The sequence below is a fragment of the Neopsephotus bourkii genome, unplaced genomic scaffold, assembly GCF_033783945.1.
Source record: "Neopsephotus bourkii isolate Nb327-2 ecotype Australia unplaced genomic scaffold, CSIRO-AGI_Nbou_v1 NB_532, whole genome shotgun sequence".
Taxonomy (NCBI): Eukaryota; Metazoa; Chordata; class Aves; order Psittaciformes; family Psittacidae; genus Neopsephotus; species Neopsephotus bourkii.
The window spans coordinates 1,668,634-1,694,572 of record NW_026901033.1 but is presented as its reverse complement, the minus strand read 5'-3'; the positions used below and the strand labels follow the sequence as shown (position 1 = coordinate 1,694,572).

Here is a 25,939-nt window from a genome sequence, read left to right as displayed (position 1 = left end):
TGATTGCAAGCTTCTGCCTTGGATCTGTTCTTACAGTTGTTCCCAAGTGCAACCACAGACGCTCATGTTGGCCTAAGGGAAGGGAATGCATGGGACTGAATGAGCAGTGGCAGTGGGGAGGCAGGTTTTAGGACAATGTTGGGTTACACAAGACTCAGATGCTCAGACGAAGAACTGCTGTCTAAGGTCAATGGCAAGAGTTTTGTGCCCAGTGTATAGCTGCTTTCAGGTTTTTCCAGGTTATCCAAGTCAAGTCATGTTGCAGTTTTGGCCTATAAGATAAGATATGGACTGTATATACATACAGAAGTAATAAAAATGGAAATTCAGTTGCTACAAGGCAGCTCCACAAAAGGTATCCAAATATTAAAATGGGGCTGAAGGTTTAGTTGAAACCTTGTGAATTATTAAAGCAAAGGTCTGGAAACTACTCTCAGAGTCCCTGCATGTTGCTTATTCAATATTCATCCAGTTTACACAGCTTTAGCACCACAGATGCCAATGCAAGATGAGAATCAGCATTAATCGGTCCTCATGCCCTGCTGAGGCTTTGCAGACTGACTGTGCACAAAGACTGTAATCAGCTGATAAAACCATGGTGAACTAAAACTGGGCACCAGTAATCTCGCTAGGGTGCTATATTTACTTAGTCTATATTAGTAGTGACCTGTAAGAGGTTTAAAGTAGCTCTCAAAAGCAGAGTTGGTGTTTAAATGATCGCTGTTGAGAAGCAAGAATCAACATTTGGATGAATAAATACTGAAAAAGGTTACCTGGTATGTTTGATGCTATGGGTGCTGCTGGATCAGCGGATGATATTAATGCCATGGAAATTCACCACTGGTACACTAAATTTATGAAGGAATGCCCATCTGGACAGCTTTGTCTGCATGAATTTAAACATGTCCTGGATCTACATGGACTTACTCCAGAAGCTAACAGCTATGTTGAACAAGTATTTCACACATTTGACATGAATAAGGTAAGAATTCATTCTTAGCTTCCTGGCTTTCTTATGGCTGTACCATCTGATGCATTCAGCAGCATGTCTCAGAGGGCTGGCAATGCTGACTGTTTTGAGGTAAGGGAAGTGATTCAAAGGTGATTCAACAGAAAACTGGAGGCAAATAAGCACAGGTGGCAGACAAACACTTTTGAATGCTTTGTTCCCAGTACACTTTCCCATTTTGAAGCTCGCATGCAGTCATTCCAATACATTTTGATTGGTTCCTCACCTTTGAAGCCTGGATTTTTATCATAGTTTTCAGTGTGTGTTAATAATTGCAAGTTTTAACTTTGCTTTAAAGCAGCATTTGGCTGTATTCATAGGTATTAATGCTTTAACAACATGCAACACAGACACAGTATGATTCCTTCTGTTGCTTTTTGTCTCTCAATTCATTCTGAGCATGTTCTGTGGCTTAGTTTGGTATCACTCAATCCCGCTTTTCCAAAGACTATCTGTCTGGTTTTGATCCATCATCCTGATTGTACTGCTTAACATGCTAGGTCCTCCCAAAAGCAGTTGTTAGTGGCATTGCTGTCCTATGTTCTTCAAACTCAGTGTTCATAGAGGTCTCTTCTAGCCATGAGACTTATCCAGAAGACTGTGCCTTGTTATTTTTCCCTTAAGCCAAAACGAGACTTTCTGAGAGTCATCTGTAATTCCTGTGGAAGTGTTTGTCCTTGACTGATACCAGGTTTAGGCTGAATTGTCAATACTACAAAATCAAAGTCTGCTTCCAGATAACAGAATAGGTGGTCTCCTCATGGTATAAAAACTTACTAAGAAAAAGACAAAAGAAGAAAGCAGCATCAATGTTCTCTACCTACAACCCTGATCTCAATAAATTCAGAGCTGAAATGAAAAAGATGTTATTACATCACATGAACGACTTTAGTGGCAGGTTAAAACTGGTCATAATTGTAGCCAGGACTACTCCAGACAGTTTCAATTTCCAGAAATGGCCTTTCTGTTCTTTGTTATGAAATGAATTATATATATTCCAGAAACAGTATGGTGCCCAAAAGACTAAGTATTCCCAGAGTCAGTACCTTTGTTAGACAGTTCTCTTGTTATGTCTATTTCCACACGCACACTCCCACCCCCAGTTCAACTGGGCTTGTTGGTATTATTTAATTCTTTATATATTTTTATATATTTATATCTTTATATACATATATTTATATATTTGTATCTTTTATATAATTCTTTTTTTTTTTTTTTTACAAAAAAAAAGACCTGTCCTTCTTCTTGGACCAAAAAAAGAATTGGACCTTCTTCTTTTACAAAAAAAGACCTTCAAGTCCTGTTCTTCTAAAATCAGGCTCTTTGCATGCTCTTTTCCACCCCCTGCCAATTACCAGATGGTTAAATATACTGGAATTCGATTAAGTAGAATCACCTAACTCAATAAATGTGCTAATTACAGATGATGAGCAAATTTCTAGTCCATAAACATGGAAATGGACCAGCAGAAATGGTCAACTTAATGTGTCCTTTTCAATTAATAAATCGATGTATTGTGTTCCCCAGTAAAGCTTTATCAATGCCAACTTTCTTGCGTGACATGCATGGACAGGGTCTGAGCCTATCTAAGAGCTTTTTCAGGTTAGCTTTAATGTGCTCTTGGAAAACGTTTGGAAATGGATCCAAAATTTATTTTAGACAAATACTGTCAAGTATTGAACCTGCAGCTGATTTCAGTTCTTTTCCAGAAAACTGGAATGTGAAAGAAACGCTTTTGGAAAATCAGGCTTCTGTCAAGATGACAGCACACCAGTAATGACAGGCATAAGCAAACTGAGCGTTTGCCATGAGTGTGTGGAAAGACAAGATAAAAGTATCCTTCAGAGAGCTTTGTGCCAACAGAAATGCCTAGGAGAACTCACCACTACTGCTGCTATTGGTCTATGTATTTGAAAATACCCATTGTACACAGTGAATGGTTCATCCAGTACAGGCAAAGAGTGCAGAATAACTCGGGCACAAACAGGGCACAGCTGTTCTTTACCATCTTACCCCATTCAGCTTTCTCTACTATTTGCAATCTTTGTAATACTACATGAAATCAAAACTCTTAACAGTTTACTTTGCTTGTTTAAATTACTTAGAGCATTGAGAATGAAGTATATAGATGCTGATGTTTGCTTTTTATACGATTCAAGCATTACAATCCAACATGTTACAGTTGTGAAAAGAGCTTTTCTATGTATAAACTATTTAGAGTACCTTTCTGTAAGGACAAAAAGATAGTAAATGTAGCTAGTCATTCTGTATGAAGACAAGCTTTAGGTAAACCTGGAACCTGTCTAAGCAGGGAAATAACTCGCCAAAAAGGTGGGGAGCTTTTGAGGGGGTTTGAGTGTTGTTTAGGGGTTTGGGGGTTAGTTTTGTGTTTGGTTTTTTGGGTGGTGGAGGAAGAGCAGGGGGAGCGGGATGACTTTTTGTTGGTTGGTTTTTTACGGGTTACCAATTGCAGGGCCTCCCTCCCACTGCAAATAGCTTAGCACCCAGGGAGTAGCTTGCTCAAGTTACCTGATGAATATTAAGATGTATGCCTAAAACTTGCCAGCTTATACATGCATCAGAGTTTGACTGTTGCATAGTCCTGTGCACCCATCTCTGACCCTTTCTCCTGTTTCCCCATAACTTTTTAATCGGTTGGCATATTTGAATGAAATTTGAAAGAGTAGGCGTTCCAGCTAATTACTTCCTACAGTTTTCATACAAAATTGGCAGCTGGGTAGCAGGGACGCACCCAGAATGAATGACCTACTCTTACAGAATTCAGCTTTTATCCATTAAGGCAACAGCTAGCTGGCAAAATAATCAGGCACTTGTTTCCTTTCCTCCTGGTGAGGATACAGGGTGGAGCTGGGCTGCCAGGCTGCAGTGATTTAGGGAACAAAAGACAGAGTCTGTATAAATGTAGGCTTTTATTTTGCTATTCCCAGAAGAGCTTGTTTAATTAATGTTCCATGTTACACAGAAATAGATGTTTTATCCGTTTGGACTCTACCCTCAACACACCTCCCCACACCCCCATTTTAATGACATTAAACAATGATTTGGCCTTATGGGCTTCATAAAATCCACTATCAAACTGCTTAGGCTAGGCTTATAACCTCCTTATTGAATAATGAGCTCCCACTAAAGATTTGATATTAATTTCCAATTCTGCAAGATGTTGCAACAGTCCTTCGTTACCTACTGCAATCTGAGGCATAGATTTTATTGCGTACTTTCTCAACTGAGCTGTTGCAGCAACAGCACAGGAAAAGATATTTAGAAGGCAGAACTGGAATGGCACATTTAGAACAGTTATATACATGAGATTGTATAGTCTGTGTCCTTTCGCAGCTGGAAATAATATGAAGAATGTGGCATCTACTCCCAGATAAAAGCCTGGCAAGTTTTTGTCCTTGTCCAATCTACTTGTACAATTTAGTGGCTGGAAAGGCTTAAACACTTGGAGAAACAGATCAAGTGAACCAGAATGTTTTACCTGACTATTTTACCTTTTCCTCCTTAATAATACCCCCCCAAAAAAAATATTTTTGATGAACTATCAACAGTATAATTTTTAATGGAATGACAACATGATAACTACAAGATTCAGATGATTCTTGTAATGGGTTAAAACTTAAACAGGGGAAGATGAGATTGGATATAAGGAGGAAATTCTTTCCTGTTAGGGTGGTGAGGCACTGGAATGGGTTGCCTAAGGAGGTTGTGAGTGCTCCATCCCTGGCAGTGTTCAAGGCCAGGTTGGACAAGGCCTTGGGTGGTATGGTTTAGTGTGAGGTGTCCCTGCCCATGGCAGGGGGGTTGGAACTGGATGATCTTAAGGTCCTTTCCAACCCGAACTGTTCTATGATTCTCTGATTCAACATACAGCATCTAGAAAGGCTGAGCTCAGTTTTATTTTCCTCTTACCTCGTTGAAAGTCTTTAGAGCCTCCCTAAAAAGCCTGTGGCAATCAAGGACCTCAGCCTCTTAAGCCACGTGTCAGGACCTCATAAGCTTCCCCAATGAGAATCACACCATGTCTGTTCAGGTTGAGAAGATGTGTATGGTTATCTGCTGTAATGTATGTTTCCTGTGAAGTCAGTCTATAGGGCTTCAGGCTGGATTAGGAAACAGATTTATGTAAGAAGAAATAGGATCTGTTGGCATATCAGCTTGTCAAAGAGTAATGCATATGGGACTTTTGTCTTGGCACTGGCTTTCTCAGTAACAGTATCTTCATAATGTTCTTGATCACTCTGGCTATCTCAACACCTCTCTAACAGGAGCATGACTTATGTGTAGCACAGTCAAAAAGCATTTGTCTTCTGGATCCTGATCTTAACACAGAAATCCAGCTCTGATTCCTTTCAATGCCTAGCAGACCTACAGGATCTTTTCCAAGATGACTCCTCTCTTTGCAAGTTAGATGAATCAAGTCTTTCTTCCCTCCCTTATACTTCAGTGGAGTAACAACCTCCCTGATTTGGTTGGCAGAAACTATTTAACTCTTTCTTAATAGAATAAGCAGGGGTTTTATGGGTTTGTGAAAGAAACTACACGTAAGCCAAAGTTCTGAAGGGGCATAACATTCAGAGATGCATCAAGTCATTACGGTTCAGTCTTGCCCACTGCAATCTAATTATATTTCAAAGTTGAAAATCTCAAGTTAGGATTATGGGTTTTTTCTGACATGTCTATGTTATTTTTCTTCTGTTAGAGGATCAAACTTTGCCTGCTGCTATGATGGTACAAATCACTGCCAGATCTTTGACATTACTGGAAAAGGATTTGGGATCTAATCTCTTGCTGCATGTATTTGGCATTTAGGAAGTGAGATTCCAAGCAAACAATAGACTTTGGTGTGATGGAAGCTTCTCCCTGGACCTGAAACTGCTGAAGGTGCCTCTATCAGTCTCCAGTTTCTATGGCATTGAACGTGCCCTGCTTTAAGTATTCAAGTTCCTATCACTTTATTATCTGAAAACCCATCACTGAGACTGTGTGAATAGAATGTGTCTGTTAAGTAGATTATGCAAATGATGCAATATGATTACTTTTAGTGGCTCCCCACGCTCTTACTGTTTCAGAATCATATAAATAAGGACATGTTCCTAGTTCTTTTTACCTTAAGATGATTTGAAAAGTATTTATCATGTGCTTGATTTAGACGGGATGTTAAGTCAAATTCAAAGCATGTACTTTGAATTGAGAGTCATGAAGGGTCCTCCTTCACTTAAAAAGTTCACTTCCGGAATTTCACTAGCTCTGATTTATATTCTTTCTTCAGTTTCTGGGGGGTGAATTTCACCAGGTTTTGTATTTCTATATCCTGATGGTTCCTGTGAGAGATTACCAGAACATCTCTTTTTCAGTGCTAATGTTATGATGCTGTATGGTCTGTTTGTGTATTATCTTCCTTCAGCTGGGTGAACACTCACTGGCACACACCAGTCACCATACACATCATCAGTATTTTGCAGGATTTATGATCCTCCCTGTTTCCAGGGGGCTGAATAAAAGGTCTCCAAACAAAGCACAGCAAAACCGTTTTACAGCTTAGCAAGCATTCAAAGTCATCTCAGCCACTGCATTTTTAGGTGCAAAGCGTTGTAAGTTAGCAAAAGTACCAAAGCTGCAAACCTGACACATGATCTTACACAACATGAGCACAAATGTCATGTTTTGTCTTCAAGACAGCCCCAGCAGAATTCTGCAGGTTGCGCACATGTCAAAGTAACTCCAGCCAGAGAGAAGGACCCCCGTATTGACAAGCCTGCCTGGCTGCGGGCAACAGATCATGAAGGATGATCCCATGCAGCTTCTATTTTTACCTAATCCAGATCTGCAGGGATCTTTATGGGGTTTGTGGTAGTTTTCCAGCTCCCGGTTTGTGGTTGATTTCTAGTTGGAGGTGAGCCAGGGAATACTAGAGCTCTACTCAACAGCAAACAGTGCAGCGTGGACAGAGACGAAGGGCAGACGGTGCTATGGGTGCTGGGGAATCAACTGATGACTTTGCTGCAATAGAGAACAGTCAGTGGTACCAGAAGTTTATGAAGCAGTGCCCCTCTGGGCAAATTACTCTCCATGAGTTCAAGAAAATACTGGGTTTACACAATATGAACCCCCAAGCCAACATGTATATTGAGCGGGTGTTTCACGTCTTTGACATGAATCAGGTAAGACATTTTCTTGGACTATTTGTCATCATGAAAAGTATGCATTAGTATGAACAGTAGAGGATTTTAGCATAACGATGTTAAATAAGAAGCAGCATGTAACTGGAAATACCCCCCCCCCCCCCTTTCTTATTTCTGCTGGTTTGGACAGTTAGAATGAATCTTTTAATATTTGTTTTATTGTCAACATTTTTATTCTTATTTGGCAAGTTTATGACAGAGTGATATAGCTGGTTTACTTCCCTACCCACCCCTTGGAATATCCCCCAACTTTTAAAGCAGAGCAGTGGAAGGAAGGTAGATTTGAATTAGTGCATAGATCAGAAATCAGACCATGTTCCTTCTTCTAAAAGATAAATGGAAAGAAGCAAGAAACACAGTAGAAAAAGTCACAAACCAGGAAGAGACAGGAATAAAGTAAGTAGATACCAGCTTTCCAGGAGAGGCTTGAAATAAGCGAAATGTAAAACAAAGAAAACATAAAAATAACAAAATTAAGCACAAGGATGACAAGATGGAAATAAATATTCAAAGAGTAGAAGGAGGAAATAGCATCTCATCCCTTCTTTGTGAGCTAATTGAAGCCCTCATGGAACTGAAATGCAAGCTGTGGGGAGAAACTGTTGAAAACCTAGTTAAAATCTGAGTGAGAGATTCATTCTCCATCCGAAACAGAGCTGATACTTGGACAGAAACAACATGTGGGAATGAATGCGGTCATCTGCTCAGATGCATTAAGAGGGAGGAGAGTCTGGCAACGGTTTCTGCCCCCCTGGTGTGTTTCTCCTCCTCTCCACTGGCACAGAAAAGCACTTGGACAGGGATCACAAGACAGAAATACTGCCACGCTCTTTAGCAATTGCAACAGACCCTTGCCTTCCTAACTGGAGCCACTAGGAGATGCAAGCTGCCCAGTGTTCTGCTTGGTTTGGGAAAGACTTCAGGCACCAAGAAGGACATCTCCAGTCAAAAACATGGTCCTTCATTAGGGAAGACAGCCTCTCCTTTACGTTAAATGTTTACTGATGTGTCCCTCTATTGGCTCGCTTTTCTCTTTTCCAGAATGCTTAACTCAGTGGATTTTATTGTTCGGTGGGGGGGGGGGGGAAATGCTTTACTATCCAAAGATCTCATAGATAGCTGTGTTGTGTAGGTAGATAAAAATAGGAGGCTGAGATTTAGAGTTGTTTAGGGATCTCTATGTAATATTATTAACTGCCAAATCCAATTTGTCTAAGCTGCAATCCTTCATGAAAACAGCCTGTGGCATCAAAACGTCACTGGGGTGGGGGCTAAATCAGAGATACTGCCCTTAACATAAGTATTCTGAGGACTTCTAAGCCGAGAATTACAGAAATCTAAGTTCTAAACTAAGTCTAAAGATTAGAGTTCTAAGTTCTAAACCAAGAATTATAACTTACTTTTTATACAATTAAACTACTGGGGTCCTGCCCCACACCCCCCACCCCAGATGATCAGCACGCAAAAGGTCAGGGATTCGTTTCCTCTTTATCTGTCCCACTTGGAGCCAGAACATTTCATTGGCCTCTCAGATTTTGCCTGGATGAGAGGACTCTTTCATTTCTAAGAAGACCACTCAAAGCTAATAGTTAACAGTCATTACACTGCCTCTCTGTCCTCAGTCAGAGGTCGTTACTCCTGCTTGCAGTTCCCTGATGCCCACAAAGCAAGGTGCAGCCCAAGCTCCTGACAGCCCCGAGTTCAGGAATATCAGTGAATCTGCAATAGCTACAAAAGTAGAGTATCCCGGACTTTTCCTTCCAATATCTGAAGAGGACCTACAAGGATGCCAGAGAGGAACTCTGCATTAGGGACTGCAGTGATAGGACAAAGGGTGATGGGTTCAAACTGAAACAGGGGAAGTTTAAACTGGATATAAGGAGGAAGTTCTTTACTATGAGGGTGGTGAGGCACTGGAATGGGTTGCCCGGGAAAGCTGTGAATGCTCCATCCCTGGCAGTGTTCAAGGCCAGGTTGTACAGAGCCTTGGGTGATATGATTTAGTGGTAGGTGTCCCTGCCCATGGCAGGGGGGTTGGAACTGGATGATCTTAAGGTCCTCTCCAACCCTGACTATTCTATGATTCTCCTGACAAAGGAGGATGCATTCCTTCTGCAACTAGAAACCTGGATGAAAATAATGGCTTCAGGAGTGGGCCTTTATTGTGTTAAGCCTTTTAACTCCAAATAGCAAATGTAAAGTCGTTATCTCAGAGCATTTCCCATAATCATTAAAATGAAAACAAATGTACTACCAATGGTTCTGTGGGAAGCGTAAGGCTTGTTATTTCATTATGCATGGTCTGCTGCTTATTTATAGATACCAGTTCACCCTAGCATGTGTAGCTAACGACACCCACAAAATCACATCTGTAAAGGGTTAGTTTAATGACAGAAAAAGAGCCTAGGCTAGACTGTGCACAACTAAGATAAGCACAATTGCTTATCTCATCACCAGGACATGTATCATTGTGCTAGGCTCATAATCTCCACGTCAGGAATAATGAAGCAGTAGTACAGAAGTAAAGCAGACATAATAGGCTTCTATAGATGTGTTATTAAATGGTTGCTGCCTTCTGTTCAGTTTTAAGCCCGTAGGCAAACCCAAGCAGTCCACTGTTTGTGGGAATATAGTAGCAGGCACACAAGGAATGTGACCGTGACCTAAGGAACCTGCTCGAGTGCTTGATCAGTGTTTTCAATGAGAGAGTAATTAAGGACTTGTGTGTATATTCCCACATGCTTTACTGTGATGCCATGGTTAAAATGCCGTAGAGGATAGCAATGACTTCTGTTTTCCTTATTCCTGTGCTTGAGTTAGCGAGAATTTGGTGAGTTCTTTCCTCTAAGGTGGAGAAATGGGAGGTTGAGTCCTACTAGAGACTTATCAGGGCAAAATCTTTCTGGTTTATGAAGGAGAGGAAAACAGTCCTTAAAGGCAAATTACATCCTGATAAAAATACAGGAGAAGGAAAAGCTGGCTTGGTCCTTCTCCTTGTGACAAGCAGAGAAAGAGGAAAGCAGTATTACACAGCTTAACCTCCTCTTTATACAACTTTATATCTTGTCCAGATGGGCCACCTAGGTAGTCCCTCCAAAAACATCCCACCCTGTCTGCTTGACCTGGAGGAAGATTGCATCTACTTTAATAGACATAAATGGACTGAAGCTGGCTAGGGCTGAGGAGTAGCCATGTGCCTGTGAGCAACTGGCAACGGAATTAATCGAGGGAGATGGCAGGATAGGGGCAAGAAAACTATGCTCTGAAGTCAGCTGGCTAGGCAGGGACATGGAAATGCCTGCAATGATGCTTTCTCTGGTTGCATCTCACCTCTGCAACTGAAATGAGCAGTAGCAGATCTTTGTACGCACTTGGCACCGGTCAGATCCAGCATCTGATAGCAGAGCCGTGCAGTGAAAGGGGATGGAAGAAGAGAGAAACAGGACAAAGTCCAGAAGCACAAGCTGAGTCATAGAAGGGTGAAAAAGGGCATTTTTTTCAGAGCAAACAGCCAGGAGAAAATTGCTATGGAAGGACAAAGGGAGTGAGCTGGAGTGAGCCAGAGGATTCAAAAATCAAGAGGAAATGACAGAAGGTTAACTGGCAAAGATGACAGGAATTTAGATAAAAATCTGCAGATAAGCTTTCTATTCAGATGCATTTTAATCTTGGCATTGGCCCCTTCAAGCCCTAGCAGTTGTCTTTTCTTGTCTTGCACTTCAAATGGGTAGCAATCAGCTGAATCTATCTGAGTGGAAAGATGTGTGACCTCCTTGTTTCACAACACAGGGATTTAGTATCTGCTGCCTACAGCTGAGTTACTGCTGCTTTCTCAGCACACAAGAGAGAAAGAGGATGTCATCTTTATTATTTTACTTTACTGCCATTTTTCATATCAAGGTAGTTCTTGATCATTCTTCTGTGAAGTATGGTAGGGTTTTAGTTTGGGGTTTGTCCGCTGAAAAAAAGAGCAACTTCTGTTGTCAAACTCTGTCCAAAGACACTTGTAAAGAACCTAAATTATATCATCCCCTTCAAAACCAAACAGATGTTATACCATTTTCAGAGCAGGACTAATGAATCTGCTGGGTTTTTTCCCTTGTTTCCCTACAGTCAGTTTTGCTTTACCTGAAGTGTGTGTATTCTGTGTGCCGGTGCAGTTTAGCACCAGTCTGTCCTTAAACCAGCAATCTTCTTTATTACAGGACTGTCATTTTCAGTGCAAGTAAATAGTCCTGCTGTTGCCTGTTTATATCTTCTTAATTCCCAGAATATTGTGCAGACTCCAGAAAGCTTCTTGGCATCCCTAATGTAGATCTCCATAGATACTGTAATTTATCTTCATCTTTCATCATCATTCAGTTTGCTACAGGGAACTCATTTGGAATTGCTTCACTGGGCTTCCTATACACAAGCTGGTCCCTGTACCCATTGTTTCGGTGTTCTGTGAAATGGCTTTGATTTATTAATTTCTTCAGTTCTGCTCCATGTTGTTACGAATTTTTCTGTTTTTATTAGTAAAAGTAGAAATTCTCCATTGCCGTTGGCTTCTAAACCAGGCAATTTCTGTGGTGTTTCTATTATCTCAGCACACACTTTGTCTGTGAGTTTATTAAGTGGTGTCAGACTATGCTGTGGATTATAAGTTTTAGCCTTTTTGTGCCTCATAAAACCCACCTTCCTTTTTTTGTCAGGTGTAATATCAGCTATTCTGTACTGTTTCAGTCCCCTACTAGAGGCGAGGGATGCTGTGAGACTGAACTGTAAATCAGATTGCTTTTTCCCCAGGTATTTTTGCTGTCTTTTGCAGGTATTTTGGTTATTGTTATTAAATTAAAGGGATCCTGCAAACAGGTATTACTTTATAATCATTTTTATTTCAACTGTAATTTAACACTCTTCTCTAAATTATTTTACCAGAAAGCACAAAATCTGACAAAAAGGTCTGTCTCTTACGGCCCCATCTTTAAGTCAGTGAAGTGGTCTCTTTCTCATATCTCTCAGTCACCATGAGTACGCTTCCCCAAGAATTGCTACTTGGAAGCAAGCAGCAGAAGAAATGTGTGCTTTTTCGGGGCAAAAGTAGGAGAGAGGGGAGAGGAATCAGTAGATGTGAGCAGTTCCCAAGTTCCCTATGCCCAATTGAGATCCTGTGAGCAAGGACTGCATATCATGTGAAAAGATGCAAGAATGTGCTACAGATGGACAGTTCTTAACCTAAGTCATATCATGTAAAGTTTGCAGCATGCTCGATTATGTTCCTGGTGCCCTGTCTTTCTCTGGTGTTTGATGCAATGACTGCTCATTTAAGAGCAGAGCATGATGGCTGAAGGAGAAAACTCAGGGGTTTTTGTCACACTGTACATACCCAAGAGGCTTGTCTTTGTCTTTCCTTTCACCTCCCTTCCTCTCACTTCCTTTTCACTCACTCTTACTCCTCCAGCCAGCACTTGCCTGTAAACAAGATGCCCGCATGAGATGTGTCCCCAGTCTCCTTAGACATCAGGACCACACAGCAGCTCTGGGGTTCAGAAGTGTTCAACACACCCAGTTTGTTGTATGTTCTTTGCCTGCTGGACCAGTTCAAGTTAAACAATGGCCATGTCTTCCTGGTTAGTCTTCAGAAGTTCATGGGCACTTGAGGAGTAAGTGTGCAAGCTTTCTTACTCCTGTGCCACATTTTGAGGTATATGGTGTTAAATTTAATGATGTCCTTGTGGGGAGAGCTGTAGCATAGTCTGTTAAGAGAATGTGAGTCCTCAAGAACAGCTTGACCCTATAAGATACTGACTGCTTTCTGGCTTAAGTCAGGCTGGAGGGAGGTTGCCACTTTTCATGAGGTACTCAGCACCAAACCTCCTTGTATAGACACTGAACAGTACAGAATTATTACTGCTAAATAACTCCATCCCTGACCTTACAGAGGAAGAAGGAATTCAGCTCCTGCAAGCTGAAAAATAAAAAGCAGGGCTACAGCACTGACCAGCAGTAAGGAAAATTGTATTTAATGCACTTATCAGTTGATTCTTGATAGGGAACTAGGCTAATTGTTACTTCTCTATCTGGTGTTTCAGAGTTGTGTCCCGCTGCTATGCAGGCTATCACACTCCTATATGAACTAACTATTCTATGATTCTATGAAGTGATCAAGTTGCCAGATAGCAAAGCAACTTTTCTTACAAGAAGTTGAAAGCAGATGCTTGGGTCAGAGGGAGGCGCTTAAGACTTCTGTTGGGACAGTTAGTGTGAAGAACAGAGGAGCTGCATGAGGACTGTGCAGCTGCAGAACATGCTGTGTTTTCAATGTGGCTGTCAGGATCACCATCCTGAAAGATGTGTAACTGAACAAAGTTTTTCACCAGGAACTTTCTTGCTGCATCTTTCTGAACTTTACCTTGTCATTGTCTCCATCCTCATTTTCCTCAGATAAACCAAGATCAGTCAAGGTTAAACAATGGGGAAAAGGGGAAATGACCAGAAATTCAGTCTTGCATGAAAATTGATCAGTCACCCGTCACATTGCTAACCATCACACCATTCAGCTGTCCTTGGGGGACAGCAAGGTATGGCTGTATAGTCACTACAAGAGAAAGCATTTCTTCCTGCTGTCTTCTCCCATGTCTCTATTTTGTAATGCTCAGGGACACAGATATTAGAGCAATGTGGGTTGGCCTGCTTGATTACAGCAAACTGGGTGGGTTGGAACAGCAGTCTCTCTGCCAAAGAGGGTCGTGTCTGTCCAGCACCAGCACCTCACCATCTACCAAAAAGGGACCGGGCCACTCAAGTAGAGCAAATCTATGCATTTGCCAGCCTTCACAGCTAAGGACTTTTCAAAACTAGCACATATATAGTGATTGAACACCTCTTGGAGGGTCTTAGTATAGCACCTCTCCCGGTCCCTATGGATATTCTCTTTTCTCCAGGTGTTTCATACCTAGGTTTACTGAATATTTCCGTTCTCTGTGTAATGCAGAGTTGATCTGCGGTTACAGCAAGGGCATCCCAACCTGCAGATCAGCTTCTAAGTTAAAAGAAAAATGAGGCAAAACAAAGCAAAACAAAAATTTTGTTTAAAAAAAGGGCAAAGAAAAGTTATGTAGAGAAATGAGTATTAAACAATAGAGCAATTGGGAATCTGGGAATCAAGCCAGAGTGCAAGAAAGCTCAGAAATCTATGTTGCCCACTAGCCTATGAATGCTTGTAAAGGTTTGTCAGGTACTGTGAGGATCAACCATGCTAGGGAAGGATGTCAGCCAAACAGAACTAAATCTGGAATACTTGAGACCAGCAGAGATTTTTATTTAGAACAAAAAATGGAAAGGCACAATTTAAGTTGTAGGATTTATGTTCTGAGCCCATGACAACTTTTTACAGAGCTTTACAGAATGGTTCTATTTTAACCCTATTCAGTATAATGATTGCATTTCTGTTATTGTACAACCTTGATTTCTATTCTAACACTAGTGAAAACACTCTGTTTTCGTAAGTTTAATTATGTATTTTTTTTCCTTTATTACCAAAACTGATCATAAACTGGTTTGGGTTGGAAGGGACCTTAAAGCTCCTCCAGTTCCAGCCCCCCTGCCATGGGCAGGGACACCTTCCACTAGAGCAAGTTGCTCAATGCGCCTGTGTCCAACCTTGAACACTGCCAGGGATGGGGCAGCCACAGCTTCTCTGTGCACCCTGTGCCAGTGCCTCACTACCCTCATAGTGAAGAGCTTCTTCCTAATATCTAGCGTAAATCTACTCTTTCAGTTTCAAATCATTACCCCTTGTCCACTGTCTTTTAAAATATACTTCCAGAAATAACAAGCATCAACACTTTTCAAGTACATGGATATGACACTTTTTATGTGGTTAAATTAAGAATAAAGTGGCACCAGCCCAGCCTCTCAGGGCAGGAGAAAGGAACATTGTACATTACTAATGAGGTAAAATAAAAGGATCTCCTTATTCTGTACACTCACTGTTTGTCCTATACCATTCCCTACAGCTTTTTTTCCTCCCCAGGGTTTTTGGCAGAATGGTAGGCTTTGATACAGAAAAATGTTTTTAGTTAAGTACAGATGTGTAACGGGTCGTCAATGGATGGCTGACTGGAAGCTCTGAAATATCAGCTAGGATTGTACAAATAAGGGGTTATTGTCCTTCCATGACATTACGTAGAACATTTAGGCACAATGCAATATTAAACAGATAATAATCTTTCATCTCCAAGCCACAGAAGTTGAGATGCAAATGGTTGCATGCATAATGCACAAATTCAGACATAATTTGGTCATTTGAATTTTTGCTTGCATTCAGCTTTGTACAGCAGCATCTCAGGTTTGTAGGTCAAGATTTTATTTCCTTTGCTGTTGCATTCTTGTCTGCTTGTTGCTTTCTAATAAAGGGGCCATTATCCCAGCGGGTGGTGAAGTATATAAAACTTCTTGATAGAAATCATATCTTTTCTCTTATTAGTACATTTTATATAGAAGTGCTGTTTAGCTAGACAGCTAGCAAACTTGATCCTTCTTCCCTGCTTCCCCCAGCTGACTTTCACATATATGTATATAGATATAGGTATATATTTGACCTGATCTTTTCCATATCTAACTTCTTGTGGCCAGAACATACCATGGCTTAACAGTGGGGCTTTTACGGATTAAAATTGTTATGACTTCTATTGCTGGAGCTAAAAAGCATATCGTTTGGGAGCTAGTTTGCAGTTGATCTAAATCTAAAGAAATTCATTCTGGAAAAGTTGGATGATTTAATGAGTTTTTCTACTTACAGCATAAAATACACTTTTCTCATGTAGGCTTCTGTTTTCTCACAAATGCTCATAAAGTTGTGCTAAAGTGTTAGGCCTCAGATTAATCCATAATTCCAGTTACAGCAGCCTAATGGTCCTTGAGTTGTGTTGGGGTTATCCTTGCTTGGACGTATTCTCTCATAAAATAACATGATAAAACACTCTTAAAAGGTGCACAGACTTTCTCCTCTGTGTTTCATGTATGCCCAGCTTAAAAACTAACAGGTAAGGTCTGGAATATTAACTTCTTAGGATAGCAGTGGGACTTAAGGTGGTCATTACAGTTTGAATTGCATTTCACCTCCTTGTTAGACTTGCTGCTTCCAGATGAAGTCTGTTACAGACATCCTTCTCCTACTTAGGATTTCCATTAAATAAACAAAACCAAAAGACAACTCGACAGTTGGAAACAGTTAAAAAGGAATTATCAACAGGTATGCAGTTACAAGACAAACCTTATCATTCCCTTGATTTCTTTAGGTTGGAGATAATGGAGTAGTTCAGCTCCCCACTCCTGGACATGATTATAGTCAGCAGAGGTATAACAGGGAGGATACATCTTCACTGCACTATTCACAGGCACAAACTGAGGTTACCACTGGTCTTGGCAGCAGGCAGACCATATAAGCTCGGAGCATTGCACTAACTCATCGTGCCAAAGAGGCAATGCTACTGTTGCTGTATGGCTTCTTGAACTCAGTGATTTTGCATGTTTATTTGTGACATAGTACTGCACAGGTATTCATGCCTCTGGCCCCGTGAGTGCACCTGCCTAATGTATAAAAGCTGCTTCCAAGCAGTGCCTGTGTCTACTGGAGACCAGTGATGCAGGCTATATCCTTTAAAAGCTTTCTTCTCAGGAACATACTAAATAAATGCTAACCATTTCTGCATGTCTCTTGTTCAGACCACTAGCTGTTTCATAATTAAATGACTTTATACACCAAGCATGCAGATGTCTAATTCTTCCACATTTCTTAAAAGCAAGGATTCTACATCAAGACTTTACATCACTTCCTTGACGTCTGTGGGATGCTTTGCTAATAATTAAATAAAGGAATATGCTGCTGAAGTTTGTAAGTTGTTGTTCATCATTCCTAGCTCCAGTGAAAAATAAAGATGCTGAACATTCAGAACTGTAATTGTAAAGTCAACTTTACTTGAGATTACCACAAGGAGTACAGGAACCAGCATTTAAGCAAGTGTTTTATTCATTACGGGTACAGTAATACTTGTACGTATTATTCATGCGGTTGCATTGGTGATATAATAAATGGTGGGTTTATCTTTTGGCACAGCTTCCAATAAAAGCCTTCGAAATAGCATTTTTAGTAAAATACAAGTGCAACAGGGTTCATTTATTAAAAGATTCCCTTTGTTAGGTAATTTTATGGACAAATTCTCTGTCTCCTTGACTCAAGCTATTTGTAATACAAAGCTGAAAAAGCTGCAACCACATATGAATAAGCTGAATGTCTTCTTTTTTTATTCCCTCTGCATCTCGGTCCACACATAACTGTCATGCAGTCCTAGTTCATGCAGCCTAACAATGAATTTTAGAGAGGAAACTGTTATGTTTATCTAAAATACTTCAGTGGTTGTCAAGTATACTGATGTATATTGGGTTTTCTGAGAATATGCCTCATATTTCAGAGAGATTACATCCTTCAAAATGAGGTTACTCCAATGTTAAAGGAGAGAGTATATCTAGAAAAATAATGTCTGGTGTAGCCATAATATATAGGAAGTGTCAGTTGCTCTTTGAACAGAACAAATGAAGCATTCTATACTCAGCACTGCTGCTATTCAACACACATCCTATAAAATCATTGTCAGCCACTTCTACTGGCTTTGTCACCATAGGAAATCAAAATTGAACGCTTTAAGAACTGATACTGACTGATTGTGTTCTTATGACCTGTGAAGGAAAACGTTTGCATAGCCATTCAACATGTGAAGGGATGTGCTGGAAATGGGATACTGCTGTTGTTGTTCTCTTATTGCTTATTTTAGCATTAATTGAAACTGACTACAGGATTAAGTGTCTGTTGCTTTGTGAGAAAACTGGATTTTAACAGGTAGGATATACTGTGAAGAATAAAGGAGATTAATAGGTATGTGGTACCAAAGGAAAATCATGCAAGTTAAAGGATTTTCTGGTAAGACTTTATAAAGCATCGGACAGTCCTCAACAGAGAACAGCATTTTCTGCTACATTTCGTATGCACAGATACAGTTGATAGACGCAGAAAAATGGACGCTCCACAGCAAAAAGCTTAAGAGATCTTTGATGAGGGACCACCAGATGATGTCCATCTTCAATCATCTTTCTAGTTTGTGCTTTTTCATTTAAAATGTAAAGTAGTTCTGGGATAAACTAGAGTTCATCTGACATTGTTATGCATATTAGAGCTATAAGAAAGACTTTAAAAGGAATCTATTTTAAAACCTAAAGAACACAGTTGCACCAGGCTGCTTAATGTGTATCAGATAGTGATAATCTTTTTTTTCCTTTTCCTTTCCGTGAAGAATAAGAGTTTCCCTTCACTCCTTGTACTTTGCACAATGCTGACAAACGTTGGGAGACAGACCACCAATCCTTTTTTCCTCATCCTAGTTCCTTCCCCACTGTCCTGCTGTGTCTGTATAGTTCAGATTTTCAGGCACACTTTTCATCATCTGATTCTGTGTTCTGGCTACAAATAGATGTTATCCTCTCCTGTTATAGGGGCATGAATGGGAGTAGCAAAGTATTATAGCAGAAGGAAATGTGAATTATTTGGCCATGAAATTCTCTATGAAAGCAGTGGTTGCACCTCATATTCGAAGTGTAAATGTTCACAGGAAGTTGTAATATTTTCAGAGATGTTTTGGTGATTAATGTAATTCATTTTTTATTTGACTTTCAGTTGTTTTCTCCCTTCACTGTCTTCCCCTTCTTAAGAATTGTGAGAGACAGAGGAGTATTATTTTCATCAATATGAGGCAATTAGTTGCAAGAGATTCGACTGAAGACAGTGATTTGTTAAAGACTGACATGGCTAAACTATGCAATGGATACCTAGCACTAGGTGGCAGTTGCCTTCCACGTTCTTATTGAGGGCATGAATTGCTTTTAAAAGAGGAAATAAAATGACTGCCATTGAAGCCATACTTCAAACACTACATGGAACCTAAGTGTTAAGTGTTTCCACCTCTTGTGGGATTAATTATAATGGCTCAAGGCATCCCTGCTAACTCTCGTTTGCTGCAAAATTTGATCTTCAGTTGGGTTTCCTTTCTCAGATTGTCTTGCTGTGATGTGTCCTCAAGACCAGGAACAGCGGCTGTGATATGAATTGACAGGCTGCCTAAGGAACTGCTTAGACTGTTCGCAGCATCCTTATGTGTTTGTAGGCATTACCAAAGTTGATGCAATAGACTTGGGTGCAATAGTTAATAGCTATTCAAAGCAAAGTGAGAGAGAAGGATAATTATAGAAATATTTTCCCAAACTTTCCTGAACTTTTTCCTTTTATATCCTAAGTCTTTAAATAGTTGTGCAAACATAAGTGCAGCTGTGTGCATCATTTTAGGTATGTCTTCAGGCTCAAGTGACTCTCTGGATAAGTACACTTTTCTTAGTTTACTCTAATCAGCCACCTTAACCAAGGCAGTAAGGTTGCAGCAGCAACATCTGTATTGCACACTACACTAAGGGGCTACTATTGTTTTTGACAAAGCATGCTATATTTCATGCTATTCCTTTTCCGTGGTTCTTGGGTTGTATCAGCACATGTGGATAGCACTTCCACTTTGCCCAGAGAAGTTGAACTCTTGCTTTTTCTGGTTTTGAATCCTTTTTCAGTCTCACAATTGCTTCTAGTTAGACTCCACAACAAGAACTACTTAGAAAACTTGGTTTCTTTTCATGACAGTCATACCTATCACATTGTACCGTCAGCAGGAAAAGCCTGTGTGTCCAAAATAATACAATCTGATTCTAAACAAAGGGCTAGAAGAAAATAAGAATCAGAGCATCTCTTAACCAGAAAGAATTCTTCTGTCAGAAGAAACAAAAATCTACACCTCTTACTTCCCGTAATATTGGGGCGTTTTGGATTTGACATGTACATGTACAAATCCTTTTCCTGTTTGTTTCAGACAAAATCCAACAAAAGCAAGAAAAAACCCCACAGCCAACCCATTTGCTTCTCCTTAATCTAGGGTAATGTTGCATAAAATTACTCAAATACATAGTAACTAGCCTGATTGCTGTAAATAAGGAGGAGGTTAAATTATACTTTGTTGTGTTCAAGGCAGTGTAGTTATAGTTATTTTTAAGAATGCTTAATTGCCTTTGAAAGGTACTGTAGCCTTATCAAAAATGCCATGGAATAGAAACCATGACTCGCGACTATTTCACCTTGTTCCATGAAACACTATTTATTTCCAGAGGCTCTTAAAGAATGTCTTTGTTCTACTTCTTAACTACCTCTAGAATTTTTTTACATCCAATTTTACATAGTGGTTTAAGGAAAAATAAAAATCTATTACTTAGTAAGGGCCTCCCACAGTTATTGGTGCAATTTCACAATCTCAATTTTGTTTTCTACTGGTTTGGCACAGGACTCCTGTGACAGTACTAACTTAGGCTGTAATAAGGTGTCATTACCAGCTAAAAGCCTATGTTAACATTATCATTAAAATCATCACTTGCTTAATGTCAGTACAGTTGAGTTCTTGACTCCAGGGTTTGACGGTACACATATCTAAAAGTTTTAGACCAGATTCCCCAGTAGTGGCACAGCACCACCAAGTGTGGAAGGCTGCTTCTTTACATGGGATATTAAAGTGAGGTCTGTCTCAGATTTCTCTTACAGCGTTGCAGAATTCAATGGCCTGCTTTGGGTTGGATTTTTTTTGTGTCAAAGAGGGTAATCTGAATGTCCAATGAATTTGGCTTTAAAAACAGAATTTTGAAATATTAACATAGACAAGTTCTATGAAGTAATATTCCATATGAATTTTCCTTGCATCACAGTCTTGGTGCTTAGCTGGATTGAATTAAGCTATATGATGGGGCAGCAGTATTCACAGTGCACACCATGGAGTGCTCCTTCCTTGTTGAATAGCTCTTTCCTTGCCATCTGTGTGCACTGTGTCCAGGCTCACTGTATTTACAGTAGAGATCTGCCGCACTTGGGCAGCAGGCCCACCACACTGTAGAGCACACCAAAAGACACAGTTTGTATGTGGTGTAAGGGCAGATGTAGTCCATTCACCAACAGTGTGGTAGCTGGCTATCAGGAGTCCCCTTTTTCACACCTGGACCCAGCAACTAAGATCCACAGGTTAAGACAGCCCAGCCCATAGGTCCTGTATGAAGCTCTAATGCCAACCACACTGCACAAGAGACTTAGGGAAACTGAATCACTATATTGAGTATGGATAATTATGTTGCAAAATCTATTGACAATAAAAATTAGTAACTAATAAAAACTACTGAAAATAAAAACCTAAAGGTTTGGTCAAGTGATTCTTTGGCTTAAAGTTTTTCCTTGTTTTTTTTTTTTTTCTTTAACATGAATTAAACTTGTGTACACTTTTACTCAATGTCCCGCAGAGAAAAGGGCAGCAAAACTCAATGGGAGGAATAGAAAGGGAGGAATATGAAGGAATGAAGTTCAATTTTATCTAAAAGCAATCATCAACAGAGTCTCCCACTGAATTGTGCTGTCCCTACGCTCCCTGTTTTTAAAACAAAAGAACAGATTTAGAGTTATTTCCTCTGCAGTTACTCAGTGCCCACAATTACACATTAAACTGGAGCAATTACACTTTCCTAACAACATGTGTAGGGTTTCTTTGACAGTTTCATTTTACCTGTAAGCAAGTGAGCACGTACTCCACAGCTTTCGCTAAGCTTACAAAGCGCTTGGAACATATTACTACCATTACCAGCCAACGCTGTACTTTTGTCACATTACGTGAATAGGCAGTGAAGATTAGCGTTGTGTAATTAATCATAATTACTTTCACATTCTACTTGTTAAATGATGATGTAGACAAAGGGGAAAGTAATTTTAATGAAAAACAGTTCAGGAATGTGCTTTTTTTAAAAGCAATTTTAAGTATTTTTGTACAAGTGCAACTGCCTTCTTTTTCTGTTTATTTCCTTGCTAATTACAAATAGAGCAGTCAGAGGCTACTCCAGGTTTATATTTTCTTCTTTTTCACCTTTATCTTTTCCGTGTTGCTTTGAAACACCTGGAGACACGCAGTTGTGATCCATGTGTTTGTTAATGACAGCGATGTTGGTGAACCACGTTTTGGAAATAATAACTGCAGAAAAGATGCAGCAGAAATTGGACAAAATCTGTTTTAACCAACTTAGCTGCAAACTCCTGTAATGCCAAGAAACTGGTACTTGCTTTCCTGTGACAAAACATGATCTATAATCTCCTGGTTTCTACAGAGGTAAAATGCCTACTAAAAGAAGGCAGAGACAATAGTCTCTCTATTACCTTTTTCCTTTCCTGAGGCCCTTTATCTGATAATACCAAGTACTTTGGGGAATGATGGTGTACGTGTTTAACTTCTAGAAGCCTTCTTGCAACACTCCATGAGACATTAATTCCTAAACCCATTATCTAGGAGCATCCAAGATAATCTGCCAAATAGAGCATTTTGCCACTAGAAGGCATGTATGTATTCAAAGTGGTTTTCCTGGAGGCTTGGCCTGATACATCCTTTGGTTTATCAAAGAAAAATATCCTGGAATTGTCAGCAAGAAATTTGCTGAAAAATGTCTCATGTGGTCATGGCTGCATTTTTCAGCCTTCTCTCTCTTGCCTACTGCTTTGTTTGGGAAAGATGCTCCGAAAAGCACAAGTAGAGGCTCCAAATTACAGTGCAGAAAGCTGACCTCCATCATCCTGGAGATGACAACGGAGGGGTAGGTCCTTCAATAGAGCCCTCCTGGGCACTGCTGTGCCATGCTGCAGGCTGAACACAGGACCCAGCCTGATACCTTGGTGACTTCCTTATCTCCCTCCTTTTCCAGTAATCTTGAAAGAAAATCATGAGTGATGGCAAGGAGTTGGGGAGTAGTTGCTAATATTAAAGAAATAGAATTGTTTCTCACCTTAACGTTTTGGTTTTCACCAGGTTTTACCAGGGTAGCCTACAAGCCTGAGAGCCAGGACACAGTTGACTCTGTATTTCCAGCTCCTCTAACACAAAGGTTCCATATCTCACAGGTCTTCTTCATCTGGGCAAAGCAGAATCTTGTGTAACAGACTGGTCAGTACAGCCTCATCTCTTTATGTAACAGTGGGTACGCAACTACCACAAAATCACTTAACGACCTGCAGCTCCTAATTCCCTGCTTCATTCTACATCCTTACCTAACAGACTGCTTGCCAAGAGTATCCCTCCACTCCATGACATATGCCAACTTTGTTTAGCTACAAAACTAGTGATTCCAGCCACAGCCTGTACGGGATCTGGAGCTCTCTGCAAGCCCCAAATTCCAGTATCAGATCTTAGGGATGTGTCAAAGTAACAGAGTCACAAATAGTTCTGTATTTCTTCAATAATGCTTATACAACCTTTGAGGAACAGCTGGAAGTCTTCAGAAGCAAAAAGAATGCAAGGAAATGGGGGGAGATGAAATGGGGCGAAATGAATTCTTCAGGCTTCTGAGGGTAGAGAAAGCAGAGCTATATTTGAAATGGAGTCTAGAAAGAGAGAGAGAAGCACATAGGATTAGCTGCCAAGTTTCGCTGTTATTCTGAGCTGTTGTAATCTGCTGTTTGACCTGTGTGTCCTCTCTCTGCCTTAGGAGATTTAAGCAGTATTCTGAAAGACAGGGGGTGGGAAAGTGGCTTAATGTCCTAACCCCTAGGTTTGAAATACCTAGACCGTCTATATTTGCACACCTGTTAATCCTTATAAAGCCTGTTGAGATGGTATCGGCTGAGTATAGGGCTTTTTTTTCAGGTGCAAATTTTGGAAGGAAGGCACGGCTTATTGCGTGTAGATCCTTGGTAATGTCCTCAGTGCTCCAAGAGAGATGATGAATTCATTTATCCTAAGGTTTTGTAAGGAATTTGTCCCTTTCCAAAGGCATGGCTGTGCTGTGTGGTGGGAAACGGCTGGCTGTCCCATCAGCACTGCATCAACCGTGATAGGCAATCACCCTCAGGTTAGAGCAAGGCAGCCAAAACATCAAGTTCAGCTCATTCTGAACTGCCACGCCTGTTCACATCAGCGGTGTATTCATAGCTGACAAGTCAATTAGTTTTAATCTGTCTTCAAATAGTTTGAAGCTGTGAGAGTTTTTAAGGACCTGTGAAGATTAGCAACGCTATTCCGGGAACTGAAAGGATAATGCCCTCCTACGGCTCTGGGGCCGAAGTATTAACTGCTGTTGTGTAACGCTAGGATCCTTCACTGCCCACCTTTGCCCTCGCAGGACACACATCCCCATCTTCAGCAAAGAAAAAGAGAGCAGCCTCCAGCAGCTGCACACAGGCTGACATTCCAAAGCAAAAGCATCTTATAAGATGAGAAAATTCAATTGCTTTCTCCTCAGGTGATCCAGTAACTAATGAACAACTGAAATGGGGCCCGAGCCCTGGGCAGGGATGGTCAGGATTGGTGGTGTCCTCAGCAACAGCTACTGAGGACAAATTTTATACCATCAGCAAATTCTCCTTCCAGTTTTGGGGCCATCTTTTCTTTGTTTTGTGAATAAGACTGTTCAATCAGCTTTACAATAGTCACTCATCAGTGAAAGCAGAACAAGTTACAGAAGCACAGCATCGAAGGGCATAAGCACATGCACAACCATAACACGTCCTTAAGGTTCAAGTTCATCTGGTCAGTCCATGAAGAGACTAAAAAGAAAAGTGTGTATTTTTATGAAGTCTGCTAAGTTAAGCAGAAAGTCCAGAAGACTTTGGGGCCTGTAAAAGACATTTTAACCCATTTTTGTTTTGGTGTATCTCCTACCTATTCCTCAGAAGCACATCAGGACATTTCTCTCCCCCTGTTTTACACTATACCCAGAGGGCATACTTTGTGAGCTTACCCCAGCAGGTTCTGCCTGTTCAGGCAGGGAAGGGAGCAGGGCTTCACCATCCCTCCAGATGTGCTGCAGCCAAGAAAGGCAGGGCCAGCAGCATACAGACATGGAATATCAAGCCTTCATAGACAAGAAATACATTCATCACACAAATCTGTCCAGTCCTAAACTGGCAAATAAGCTTCACCTGCATTAGCTCCATTTAATAAAAGTATTTGAAATGCCCTTTGGAATGACACAGTAAAGCTCCAAAAGTAATTACTTTTATCTCCCACCACTGATAATTATGCTCAGTTTATTATGTTGCTGTGGTTTTGGTTTGGGGTTTGTTTTTGGTGGGGTTTTTTTTCATTTTATTTTATTATGATATAATTTATTATTTTTATAGTAGCCTTTTGCTTGTGATTTCCTAATGCTCAATGGTTACTTTAATGTGCACGCTGGAGACACATAAGGACCTACCTACATACTTGTATTGTGAGTGGTTATAGAGCAGCAGATGGGTAAATCAGAATGGCAGTGTTCCTTTAATAATATCACACACTTACTCTATTATTTGCTGTACTCCCAGAACCACAGGATGATCTTCATATGTTACTGTTAATGATATTTTTCATTATTTAATGTACTATTCTGAGGCTGTTGGATGCTACTGCGAAAAGCACAGTATTTATCTGAGAAAGCTCTGTGTACATGCAGAAAGATCGCCATAGCCTTCTATATCATGTAATTGTTTCTTCCTACAATGTATGTTTTTTGCTGTACAAAACCAGAACACTTCTCATCAGTGCTTCTGTGCAATGCTTCTGGTTCCACATCAGGTAGATGAACCTGTCTTCCTTCTCAGTGTTTC

General features: G+C 40.4%; 3 protein-coding genes across 4 annotated transcripts in view; 1 reads left to right on the top strand and 2 right to left on the bottom strand.

Moving 5' to 3' along the window:
• LOC133210854 (T-cell receptor-associated transmembrane adapter 1) overlaps positions 1–25,939 on the bottom strand; it is a 141,286-nt gene that overhangs the window by 60,225 nt on the left and 55,122 nt on the right. The gene's annotated exons all lie outside the window — the stretch shown is intronic.
• CUNH3orf85 (chromosome unknown C3orf85 homolog) overlaps positions 1–25,939 on the bottom strand; it is a 121,939-nt gene that overhangs the window by 75,844 nt on the left and 20,156 nt on the right. The gene's annotated exons all lie outside the window — the stretch shown is intronic.
• Positions 633–25,939, top strand: part of GUCA1C (guanylate cyclase activator 1C) — a 33,425-nt gene continuing 8,118 nt past the window's right edge. The window contains exon 1 of one of the 2 annotated variants that reach the window (XM_061350599.1): positions 633–982. In XM_061350599.1, the coding sequence (XP_061206583.1) occupies positions 779–982 (204 nt within the window). In that variant the 5' untranslated portion in view covers positions 633–778. Of the gene's footprint in view, positions 983–6,961; positions 7,192–25,939 lie in introns of those variants that run through there. The other variant, XM_061350600.1, reaches the window with a different exon arrangement.